Source organism: Saccostrea echinata, unplaced genomic scaffold (assembly GCF_033153115.1).
Source record: "Saccostrea echinata isolate AGI-Se365-2 ecotype Australia unplaced genomic scaffold, CSIRO_AGI_Sech_v1 ptg000029l, whole genome shotgun sequence".
In the NCBI taxonomy this organism is placed as follows: Eukaryota; Metazoa; Mollusca; class Bivalvia; order Ostreida; family Ostreidae; genus Saccostrea; species Saccostrea echinata.
In genome coordinates this window covers 39,472,906-39,485,223 of record NW_026889778.1, presented here as the reverse complement: position 1 = coordinate 39,485,223, position 12,318 = coordinate 39,472,906, and the positions used below count along the sequence as shown (strand labels likewise).

Below are 12,318 nucleotides of genomic sequence, written 5' to 3'. Positions count from 1 at the left end.
GTCCAGAGATGCATTGACGGCCGTTGTTAAACGCAAAGGAAAGCGCGAGATCGGTTGCGGCTATGGAGCATCACTGAATATTCCTTCGTCATAGGAAAGAATCCGACATTTAACACTTAATATAGATTTTGAATATACAGATGTTTTGAAGATAAACTTAGTATATTTTCGTGTTTTTAAACTGAGTAGATCGATGACCTAGTCTCGTTTTAGATAACTCAGCCCCTCTAGCCCAATTTAGGGCTTGAGTAAAAAACCTGCACTTCTTATGAAACTGGTGTATAGTTCTAAACTTCTTCATTTCCGTAGCAAATACTGATACCCAGTCTACGTGATCTAAGCGTCTCTAGCAAACGGTGCACACACCTGTGCTTGCAAGACCAAATAGCCTAGGTCGTCTACACACGTGCGAAGATCCTTTCAGACGAGCTCGGAACATTACGTTGCTTTGCCGAGAGGTTACGATTGCAGGTGTTTAACCATAATAACCATTCCGTTATTCATTAAAAGAGAGAAAAAAACACACAGTTAATGATTAACATATCCATTCAAAAGAAATTATAAGGCAATGAACTAACAATAATAATGACAGTAATATAACTGGTGAAAAGATTTATCATTATCAATCGAAGTATGACCTATATATTTTCGGGAAAAAGACTGAGGAGGCAGCGAGCGTAGGAATATGAAAATTTTTTATTTGCTTTTCCGGGGAAAAGGTGATTTTTCTTAAAATCTTTTTACGTTAATTTTGTTTTCTTTAACGTATGAAATATACATCATTATTCTTAACATTTGTTGTAATCTTGTATCTACTGATCATGAATGGAACTATTTTCGTCGGAGCAATTGTGTGAAGAGTACCTGACTTTAGTAATATATCTTGAATAGATAATATGCACTGATCGAATATATTAAAAAATGTATATATGTTCGGGAAAAATCCCCCTCCCCCTACCCCATGCCTGTTTCTATTATAATGAAAGCCACTCTATTCAATTCATTTTATTGACAACACCGGCATAGTCAATCAGCAGAATACAACAAACAATGAACAAAGACTAGCATTTTTTAAAGTGCTACATGTACGAATTGTGAGAAAAGGATTTTGTCTATGGTATGAGTTAACGAAATTTAAACGCCACCTTTGGCTCACTTGAACGTTTAAAAAATGGGAAATTGATAAAGATATTGAAAGGGAATATGAGATACTGATCAAATATTTGTTAACGACCGATGCGAACTTGTTTGCTGTAAGAATGTCAGACGAAAAACGTCGAGGAGAAGATGTGGAAGATGGAGGTCCTGGTCTTGTGTACATGCCATTTGTTACAATGGAGGAAATTCTCGACAAACTTAGACTTCTTGATTATGAGAGGGAATTTCAAATGAAGCTGAAAATGAAACCAATTTCGAGGCATTATTTTGCTATTCCTACTAACCCAGGGGAACAGTTCTTCATGTTTACATCCATATGTGCGTGGCTTCTTCAAAAAGCAGGACGAAATTTTGAACAACCACAAGAATATGATGATCCAAATGCCACAATTTCCAGTATTTTAGAAGAACTGCGTCACTTTGGTCACTCGGTAGACTTTCCTCCATCAAAATTAAAACAGGGTTGTGGTGAACATTGTATTTATGTACTTGATAAACTAGCCGACGAAGCCCTGAAATCTTCAGGATTTCACTGGCAAAGGCCGGAGTACCCAGAGGAAGAGTTGGAAGAGGAGAATATTGTAGAAGATGATGCTGAACTCACGCTTAATGAAGTGGAAAAATCCATCTTCCAGAATGAAATGGAAGAAGAAGAATTTGAGGAGGAAGAGCAAATATTGGATTTAGAAGGACTGAAGAGACTGAGTCAGAAGAATCAACAAGTGGAACATTCAAAACCAGAAGAAATCATGGAATCAACAACTGATGCTGCTGCATGGAAACTTGAAGTTGAAAGGGTCTTACCTCAGTTGAAAGTTACCATCCGTAAAGATAACAAGGACTGGAGGGACCATGTTGAGCAAATGCATCAACACAAAGATGGTATTGAATCTTCACTTACAGAGACAAAATCGTATCTTGACAAACTTCATGACGAAATAGCCAGAACACTTGAAAAAATCGGAAGTCGAGAGAAGTACATAAATAATCAGCTGGAACATTTACTTGCAGAATATCGTGCTGCACAAGATCAGCTCTCAGAAACAAAGGAAAGGTAAAGGATGTAATGTAATATAACATATCAATTTTCAAAAAAAAAAAAAAAATACTGAAGAACATCACATTTGAGCCAAGAATTGTATTTGTCACTATGTTTAAAAGTCCATGTCAAAAGATATGAGTTCATATTTGGTGTTTATTAAGTTTTTAAAATTTTAATTGAGATTAATTATTTATTGTTGCTTAGATTTGTATTTCTTCAATCTTGAAAGTGAATGTTTATATACACAAAAATTGAAGTTGTATATAAATTTTTATACAGTTAATAATAAATATTGATATGTTTATTGAACCAATAATCTTTACATGATGTCGTGTCCAAAAATACTACAAATAATGCAGTGTATTTTAAGAGTAGATCATATTACTAATCAATACCATTCTATCATAACAGGTACCGACAGGCCAGTGGGGGAGTCACAGAGCGATCTCGCATGCTGGCGGACGTTACAGAAGAACTAGAACGCATCAAGATGGAGATGGAAGACAGAGGCAGTAGCATGACAGATGGCGCTCCACTGGTAAAGATCAAGCAGGCCATCCAGAACCTCAGGAAAGAGAATGTCCAGATGGAAATCCGAATTGGAGTAGTGGAACATGTTCTCCTCCAGGCCAAACTTAAAGATAAAACCTCCCAGAATAAAGAGGTTCATAGTAACAAAACACAGGATACATTTGACTATAATGCCTATTGAATCTCTTGAGACTTAGGCTAAGTTGTTGAATATATGTGATAGTTTATTCCATCCATTTTTATATTGTGAGATTTTTCTTTTAAGATTTATTTGATCAATGTAAAGGAAGATAATTATTTTTTTTTTATAACACAAGATCTGATAAACACTAAAAGTGTCTTAGTGCTGTAAAATGATATGTAATTTGTATACAGGTATTTCTTATTAAATTAATTGTGACTCTGCATATTTTGTTGAATTTTTATCATTAAACTAAACTACCTTTCACAAATTTCATTCACGGAAAATGGTGAGAAAGCATGTTTAGTTGGTAAATTTCTGCTTACAGATAGATAGATTCTCTATTTCCAAATCATGTATGCTGGACAGATGCAAAAAAAATATATTGTAGTGTTATTTTCAGTTTTTTATAAAATTTATCATTTATTTAAAAAAGTAATAAAATTTAAAAGAATCTTTACACTAATAATTTTAGCTAAAGAAATGGTAAATAGATGTTTATTATCTGCTGATATTTGCTAATTCACCCCTTTGGTCCTGTTTAGATGATGTTATCATTCACATATTTCTTCCTACTCATATTCCACTATAGACTCTGAAAGCAGAAGTATAAACTTTCATAAATCTAGAAGTAACTATATATATATCATGTTTTTCATACATTTTGTATATATACAAAAATTCCAAATACACATACCCCCTCCCTCCACCCCACCCCCCTAAAAAAAAACAAAAAAAAAAAAAACAAAAAATAAACAACAACAACAACAACTAGTAGACTAATTGTTCTCGAACAATTAGAGGTCTTTCCACCTTCTTTAAATTTCATATATTCTTCGTATTTAACTCTCTACTGTTTATATTTTTTACAAGAGAAACCAGATATTGCTTGAAAAATGGAAAAAATGAAAATTTTAAAAATTTCGAAATGACCTTGACCTTTGACCTTGAATAAATATTAAAGGTCAAAGGTCAAGGGTCACATTGCACTTGCCCCCATGCTTCTACGACTTTTGGTTTTAAAGTTATAAGGTTTAATAGTAAGTGCAAAGACATTAAAGGGCAATAACTCATATAAGGGGTCATCGGACCCTTTCGCACTGAATAGATCGAAGTTGTGTCTAAAGACCCTGAAGACATCAGTGAAGGTTTGATGTCTTTACGGTCTACGGTTTTGGAGGAGTAGCGATAACAAGATTTTTAATGAAAAGGGCAATAACTTTTAAAGGGGTCAAACTTTGGGAACAAGTATGAAATATTTGAAATAGTTTTAAGAGGACATATTAAAGATGCAAAGATATATAGTATATGTTGAAAGACAACAAAGATATAAAAAGAGCTTAATTTCTCATTTTTGGAATGACCTTGACCTTTGACCTTTGCATATATTTTAAGGTCAAAGGTCAATTAATCTTATGCAGTTGGTTCCATGTCTCTACGACTTATCGTTTTGAAAATTTTTAATTATTTGTAAATATCAAAAACTTTCAGGGGCAATAACTCATAAAAGGGGTCCAGGAATACTTTCGCAATGAAAAGATTGAAGAGTCCCCTCAATTAGTCGAAGACATTGGTGAAGGTTTCGTACCTCTACGGTTTATGGTTTCGAAGGAGTAGCGATAACAAGGTTTTTCGTACAAGGGGCAAGAACTCCGAAAGGGGTCATAGGTCATACTCGTTGGGTAGTTTTTCGAAATAACTTTTGATGTCAAGTATCATGAACTATAAAGTTATTCGATAAGTCTTTCGGTTCAAAAGGCCGTAGCGGAAAAATAATAATAATAATAATAATAAACAGAAGCATTTCAAGAGGTCTTTCCACAGAAAGGTGGAAAGACCTAATCAAATAAACAAAGACACAAGCAGGGGAAAAACAAAACAGACAACCACCCAAAATCAAGACCCCCCCCTAAAAAAAATCAAAATAAAAGGAAAGAACCGAATAATAATAATGCAATTGAAATAAATAAATAAATAAATAAAGGCAAAAAACAAAAACAAAAACGAAACACCCCCAATAAAAATAAACAAACAAAACAAAATCAACTATATAGGGAAAGAAACAAGTAAAAAAAAATAATTAAAAAAAAAACCTACACTAACACACAAAACAAAACAGGAAAGGGAAGAAAGAAAAATTATAAAACAGAAATACACGTATGCGCGTCTTTTTTCTGCATGTCATTGATCTGTTTTACGATTGCAGTTATCTCCAACTGTACTGTTTTTGTTTTCCTTCGCAACATGTACTAATTTAAATTTAAAATCTGGTAGTGTGACATTGGAAAGAAAATGTAAAACTATACGTGTACTTCTCTTCAGTAATTGATTTAAATTATATTTCAACATTTATATACTGCAAAAGTTTTTTTTTCTGTGTGAATTTTAAACTGAGAGTTTTGCATTTACAATATTACATTTACAATATTATTCTCCTAACGGCACGAGTAAGCTTAACCTATTTAGGCGGTAGCGAATTTGGAACATATATTTCTAATGACATATAGATTGGTGTAAGCTGGTTCCTCTTAAAAGCCGAAAGGTCGTGATTCCTTCAAATATCACCGAACTAGAATGAAAAACCAACCTATATCATCAAGGTCGACCACATGTCAAAAATCAATTCAATATAGACACTAAGTATTCGGGGGGGGGGGGGGGGCTTTTTCCCAAACATATTAACCTTTTACTGTTGAAAATATTCATTGAAAGGCTGTCCCCCCCCCCCCCATCGTCGCAAACCACGGTCAAAATGTATGAATAAAATTTAGTTGTGAAAGAAGTTGGAACCCACCCACCCCCACCCCCACCCCCCACAAAAGAGGAATGTCGAATTCGACAATTTTCCTTTCCCTTTTTTTTTTGCTTGACAAACTTGTTTCTGTAATTCGTCATATTTTTTGGCTGCCCCCTTCAAAAACGATGCCTCGTGTCTCCAGTATCTGCAAGCTTGTAGGAAAAAAATCCGGAAAACCAAATGGGGAAGACTGACTGACAGACAGAGTGGCAAACAGACACTGTCAGACAGATCGACAGTCGGAGAGAATCGAAATCTATATAGTTCCCTCAGGTTTCATAGTATAGGGGACTTATAAAAACTAAAATATAGTTTCTTAGTCTGCTGTCAGGCACGTAGCAACTTTTTTTTAATGAGGGGAGGGGGAAATAATTGACAAGATACCAGAAAAAATTTGACAATATTAAAAAAGTTTAGAAAAGAACCAAATTTGAAAAAAAAACTAATTACATGTAGGTGGGGGTTGCAGGGTTAAACCTTTTTTCTCTTTTTGACAAGAAACATCAAAGACAGTATAGTACTAAAACAAAAAGTATGTACATGTATGTCGGGGGGGGGGGGGAGGGGGCAGGCCTGTCAATGAAAATTTCTATTTTTAATTAACAATAAAAAGGCACGTACCATGGGGGAGAAGTTCAGCCCCCACCCCCATCCAACCCGTTTCTATTGCCTGGCCTTAATAAACAATTTTTTAGAAATGTGTGCTTTTCTTTTTTGGCCACAATGAATCTAAACCATTAAATCTCTAGCAATGTACAGAAATATGTTTGAACACGGATAGGATTTTTTGAAAAAAAGGTTTCAAGCATCACAAAATAAAGTGCACGTGATCGTCCACAAAGTTTCACTCCTTCGTTGAAAGGGGACTTATGTACACCTTTCAGGTCTTTCGATCATAAATATTCGTAAAATCTTTCTTAACAAACTCATGAAACGCATGCATGAAACTGATTAGTCTGCGAAATATATTACATCCTAAAGTGCCAATTTGCCTTGGGGTTGGGGGTTGGTGGTAGGGGGAAGGTGGTGAGAAAGTCCTGTATCTTCTGTGTACATTAGAATTAAAGTTCTAGTCTTTGAAACTTAAAGTCTGATAAAAAGTTTTCATTTCTTTTTTTTAACTCAAACATACATATTATTTTTACTTACTTTAATTACAATCAGTCACCACAGCGATCGATGAAAATATATATGTCAGTGTGATAAAAATATTGTAATTAATGTACATATGTAATTAGGATATGGAGATATTTAATTTCCTTTTATTCTTTTATATATGTCCTGCAGATAACACAGATATATACACATCGTACCAAAATACACTGTATGACCTATTAATATGTATATTATTTAGCACCATATGATTCTATATATAGTTTTTTTTAAATTGTAATTCATGTGTGACCAAAACTGTCGGGCAGTCAGAAAAAAGGAATCTGTTAATATAAACCAGCTGCCATACCTAACCAAAGAGTTGAGCGACAACTTGTTTCAAGGCAAGCTGTTCTTCAGTTTAACTTACATTTTTATTTCTTAAAAACCCATTCTAAACTATTTGGGTCAAGTTCTATATTTTCAATGTCGCTTCCGGGTATATATCTTTTACGTAAACAAAGGTGAAATGCAAATGTATTTAAAAGTTATGATATGTACATTGAAGGCATTTTCAATATATTCAGTTTAAAAGATTTCATCATGTAGCACTGAGTTCAATTGCATTTCATGTTTTCAAAGTAGATTATATTACCTTTGTACATCATCAATTGGAGCTGTGAAAAAGAAAAAAATTACAAGTACAATGTATATTTTAAAGTTTCTCATTGACAGGAGAAATGGATGTCATTTTACAGCTTGTTATAGTGACAGTTTGGTATTCCCGTGTAATCAGCACAGAAATTGAAAATTCAACTATCACGTGTAAGTTTTCAACAGTAACACAGAAGATTTCGTTTTTTGCTTGTCAGAACCTTGGAAAGTTATCGAGTTTATGGTACCTTACTTGCTTACTGAAAGTATGTATATTATTCTCATTACCAACGTACAACTTACAAGGGGATTTCCAAAGGTGGGCCCATGGCCATTTTTTTTGATTTTGATTTTTTTGTTCATCTCTTATTTAATCTGATCTGCAAAAAAAGTGTGGTTCCACCCCGCATCCGCCCTTGAATATATATATATTGGTACTATTTGTAGCTTACACGTGTTTTGCAAAACGTTATTAATAATATTGTAAGCATCGAGCATATAGAGAAATCTTCTGAACTACTGAGAGAGAGAGAGAGAGAGAATGCGTCATGGGACTTTTTCAGTTTAAATGTAATATTACACAGTTTGCTGCCTGTAATTTTGTTTTCCTTTCAGAAGAATTAAAAATACACTGTAAAAATTAAAGTTATCAGCAGGTAGTATCTTTTCTATACACTTTATAATGTTGTTTCATGATGTATAATACATGTACGTCAATAAATACATCTACAAGAGAAACAAGGCCAGAAAATCTGGGAAATGTCAAAAATGTTTTACTAATTAACAATCTGATTAAAATCAGATCCTTTGATCCACTCACAGAGATCGCTAGAAACCCCATTCAGGGTCATCTCCAGGTGACCTTTCAATTATCCAATCAAACGTTTGCTTCCAAGAATTTAGAAGTATCTCGGAATTCAGTTATAGTTAATGTGCTGCTTAATTAATGCTTAAAAGTTACATTTATAAGTGTATTTGGCCAATAGCACAGTGGTATGTGACCCATATTTGACGTTGGACCGATAATTTTGGGTTCGATCCTCACATGGGGTTTTAAGTTTTTGAAAAATAACAATTAAATCGTTTGTCATTTGTTTAATTATTGATTTATTAGATTTGAAATAAAGTAAATTTTGATTGTGTCATTGTAAGCAAGAAGAAATATATTTCTACCCACTGAAAATCGACACATTTGCATTTACCTACATGTATATCCTATTAACTAACAGTTGTTTACTTATTATGTAAATGCTACATGTAGTTTGATAATAGATAAATATATCAGTTCTTTGATAAAGTACATATACGTATATTTCATTTTAGTGTGACATATTTTTATATGCGTGACTTTCCTACATGTAATCTCTCCTGCTGCTGAAGTCAGCCGATCAAAAAATCCGTTTGACAGGACAGAATTTGTAGACACGTTTCATGCAGATCAGACCCTAAATACCCCTATCTTCTTTTAACGGAAGGGTAGGCACCCTCTCCTACTCCATTGTACAATCATGTTTTAAAATTAAATTTAAAAACAAAACAAAATTATAAAGTACATGAAATAAACCTGTGGAACGCATGTTCATTCGTCAATGGACTTTGCAAATATACTCCCATATACAAGCAACATAATATTAGCCACATTCCTATAAATTTACACGTATTAAAAAACGAAGATAATTATGGGGTGTGGTATGTTATTATATAAATACTGCATGTAGTTGAGGGTAACATTGAGAATTTTCACCCCAAGAAAACCATTGTCAACCGAGGCGAGGTTGACAATATTTTTCGAGGGGTATAAATTCTCAAAGTTACCCTGAACTACATGCAGTATTTATGATATTATTATACTGAATGTTTTATACAAATACAAATAAAGATGAAGCAAGCGCGCATAGATTCCGCGCAGTCAATATTTTTTTTTAATATCACCCCTCGTCAAACAATGTTGACTGTTGATTTGTTCTATCGCGCTGGAGGGCGTGGGTTCGTCATTCAAAGGTTAACATAATTAAATTCAAGTAATTTACATGAAAGTATAATATGAAAAAAATATGCTTATAAAGTTACATATTAATCAATATAGCTAGTATATAATAAGGTTTGCCATTCTTTCTGATATTTGTAGATGTATATGGTTTCAAGTGCTACTTCGGACACCAGCGATTAGACCTTTCTTCTGTTGTGTACATCCAGTACGAAGGGGACCCCATTCTTTGTGATGAAATCTTTTTTCTTGGACAGGATGCAACCAATGGAAACAAATACCAGCTCTGTCTAACGCCTGTTTATTACCACGATCCGTACTGTGAGATTTTCGTAGAGTACAAATCCTACCTTACCGGCCAAATTCTTCAGGTCAGGCTCACTCTTTACTTGCATCATCGTGCATCGTTCGTAAAATTTTGAACATTTTCAGCTTCTTCTCATAAACCGCTGGAACCAATTTTTACCAAATTTGGTAAATAGCATCAATGGGTTAAGGGAAAAATAAATTAATTATTAATTTTATGGTCTCTCCCATCCTGGGGCCTGATGGGTGTTAGGCCAAATAAAAAAATATGTGTGGTTCCGGTTACCCGACCTTCCCTATTTTATACCCCCGACCCAAACCTTTTTTTGGCAATTTTCATATTTTTTCTGCAATTTTCCCCGATTTCCATCAATGGCTCCAGTTTAAGTTTTAGTTTCAGCAATGACGGCCTCCTTGCAAAACGTAGTGCAAGTGTTTAATAGTGTTAAATCCAAAGCAAGCTGGCATGTAGGTGTCCCCTACCAATATTGACTAGTATATTATCACACCACATCTAAATGCCATTTGCAAAGCAGTTATAGGTATTATTTAGAAAAAATTAAGAAAATCATTTTGTTAAAAAAAAAAAAAAAAAAATTCCCTACCTACCTACCCTAATTTTTTGGAAGTGTAACCGGAACCACACATATTTTTTTGTTTGGCCTTACCAAATTACCAAAAGCCATCAAAATTAATGCAATCTTCAAAAGTAGTCAAATTGTTGGTATGATTATGATAAGCATTGAGCCCTCTACCAAAATTTTGAATTTCATGGCCCCAGGATCAGGGGTTCTGGGGTTAGGGCGGGACTCTATAGGTCATACTAGTATACTGAAAATACTCTTTTAAAAAATCTCTCTCCGTGTATATTTTGCAGACAAACTAAGTGCACGGTTATAATGAGCAACGGCGCCTCTTCCAAATTAGTGAAATTCATAGTCCCTGGCTCAGTGGCTCCCTTGGCAGCCTAGGGCTGGGCCCTATTGATAGAAAATGGCAACTCAAATAGAGGTTTCTGGTGTTAGGACGGGGCTTTATTGATAATATAGTGAAAATGCATTAATTCTTTGAAAATCCTCTCTGCTTTTCTGCATAAAGCAGGCAAACCAAGTATACACAGTTGTAATAAACAAGAATGATGTTTACGAAATTTGTGATATTTATGATACTGGGTCAGGGGTCATGGTGTTTGGGCAGGGATCTAGTCTGTGTTGATCATGTTGGGACATTTTTGCTCTACTTTCAGACAAATTCCCCTTTTATTATACACCTATGATAACTTATCACCGTGTATAATGGAATTAATGGATACATCGAATAAAACGATTATGCAAGAATTTTTAATGTATAATAAAAAGTATATTTTTAAATGGTCAGAAATAGACTTGTAAATAATAAATATATGTAAATAAACATTAGACAAAATATAGTACAATTAATATCTTCCGAGCATGAAGTGCAAGGTCATCATGCTCTTCTTTGAAGTCGATATATATTTTGATCAACCTCATACACGTAAAAGGGCTAATTTGCATAATTTCTAATTAATAATCGTTTCTTTCATTTCCCGTTGTAGACGTTAAGATGTAAGGACAACAACACAAACACCTGGTGTTCAGAAGAAACTGACAACTTATCTGTTAGAATTAAGATGGAGTCGTTTGTTCGACAAAGGACTGAAGCTCGGGTCAAAATGAGACTCGAGGTCAAGCCAAAAACATACAGAGGTATCTTTTTGCATTTCCCCATCATCTTTTGCGGTGGTCGGTATGGAACATGACAGGAGATAGTTCTTGATTTTAAAATTCGTAGCGTTTAATTCGTAGACTTTAAGGAAAATAAAAATCATGACCATGAAATAAAATTTATTGCGACGATTTTTTTTATATACGTGTTTAAGCTAGGTGGTTCTGACCCCTGCAGAAATTTAATAAAGGTCTTCAGACACTGGAGTCCGTCCACTCCAAACCTCAGCTAAATGCACAATATGCTTTGTCAGTGTCATTTAAGGTAATGTTTTTTTTAAGATGGCAACATGTACAAGTTTTTGTTTATCGATAAACACCCTTCTCACTTTCAATGAAAATACAACACATGCTTATTCTTGTACAGTACATACGTTTTCGTCAGTCTAACATTAACACCCCCCCCACCCACCCACACACACACAAACACACACACGTACACAACTTGAAATTCTTAATCTACCTCATTAAAACCCAGTATCATCCAGCAGATATTTTCTTCATGTATAATCTGTGTATATTATTATACATGTATATGGTTTACTGTTATAAATGTTTATTTACTGTTGTAAGTGTAGTTGAAAAAAAGCTTGACCTTTCCGGCCCTTTGGGCATAAAGTCTAACGCATCACTGTATATACAATGATACATTTTTTTTTTATAAAAGCCCAAATATCGTTAATGACCTTTTCAAAAGAAAAGCCACGACAAATAAAATACACAAAAAATATGAAATAAATTTTCATACATGTATTCTTTTTTAAAACCGAGCATTACCTGATTTCAGTAATTATCGAAAAGCTATACGTATTTGTAATGTATTTT

At 34.0% G+C, this 12,318-nt stretch overlaps 2 protein-coding genes across 2 annotated transcripts; both read left to right on the top strand.

Moving 5' to 3' along the window:
- The first annotated feature begins 1,197 nt into the window (after nt 1-1,197).
- LOC133195923 (intraflagellar transport protein 57 homolog) lies at nt 1,198-3,065 on the top strand. Its single transcript, XM_061331905.1, has 2 exons — nt 1,198-2,212; nt 2,612-3,065. The coding sequence occupies exons 1-2, from the start codon at nt 1,260-1,262 to the stop codon at nt 2,910-2,912; spliced, it is 1,254 nt and encodes a 417-aa protein (XP_061187889.1). The 5' UTR covers nt 1,198-1,259; the 3' UTR covers nt 2,913-3,065.
- Nucleotides 3,066-7,532: 4,467 nt separating this feature from the next.
- LOC133194273 (uncharacterized) lies at nt 7,533-11,528 on the top strand. Its single transcript, XM_061330263.1, has 3 exons — nt 7,533-7,626; nt 9,584-9,813; nt 11,325-11,528. Exons 1-3 carry the CDS (start codon nt 7,542-7,544, stop codon nt 11,526-11,528), a joined length of 519 nt encoding a protein of 172 aa, XP_061186247.1. The 5' UTR covers nt 7,533-7,541.
- Nucleotides 11,529-12,318: the final 790 nt, after the last annotated feature.

What these genes read in the sequence shown, in the direction of transcription:
- LOC133195923 (XM_061331905.1), top strand. Translation starts at nt 1,260, where the DNA reads ATGTCAGACGAAAAACGTCGAGGAGAAGATGTGGAAGATGGAGGTCCT. An exon ending in CTCTCAGAAACAAAGGAAAG is followed by an intron (nt 2,213 to 2,611) that starts GTAAAGGATGTA and finishes CTATCATAACAG; the next exon opens with GTACCGACAGGCCAGTGGGG.
- LOC133194273 (XM_061330263.1), top strand. Translation starts at nt 7,542, where the DNA reads ATGGATGTCATTTTACAGCTTGTTATAGTGACAGTTTGGTATTCCCGT. An exon ending in TGAAAATTCAACTATCACGT is followed by an intron (nt 7,627 to 9,583) that starts GTAAGTTTTCAA and finishes TGATATTTGTAG; the next exon opens with ATGTATATGGTTTCAAGTGC. An exon ending in TTACCGGCCAAATTCTTCAG is followed by an intron (nt 9,814 to 11,324) that starts GTCAGGCTCACT and finishes TTCCCGTTGTAG; the next exon opens with ACGTTAAGATGTAAGGACAA.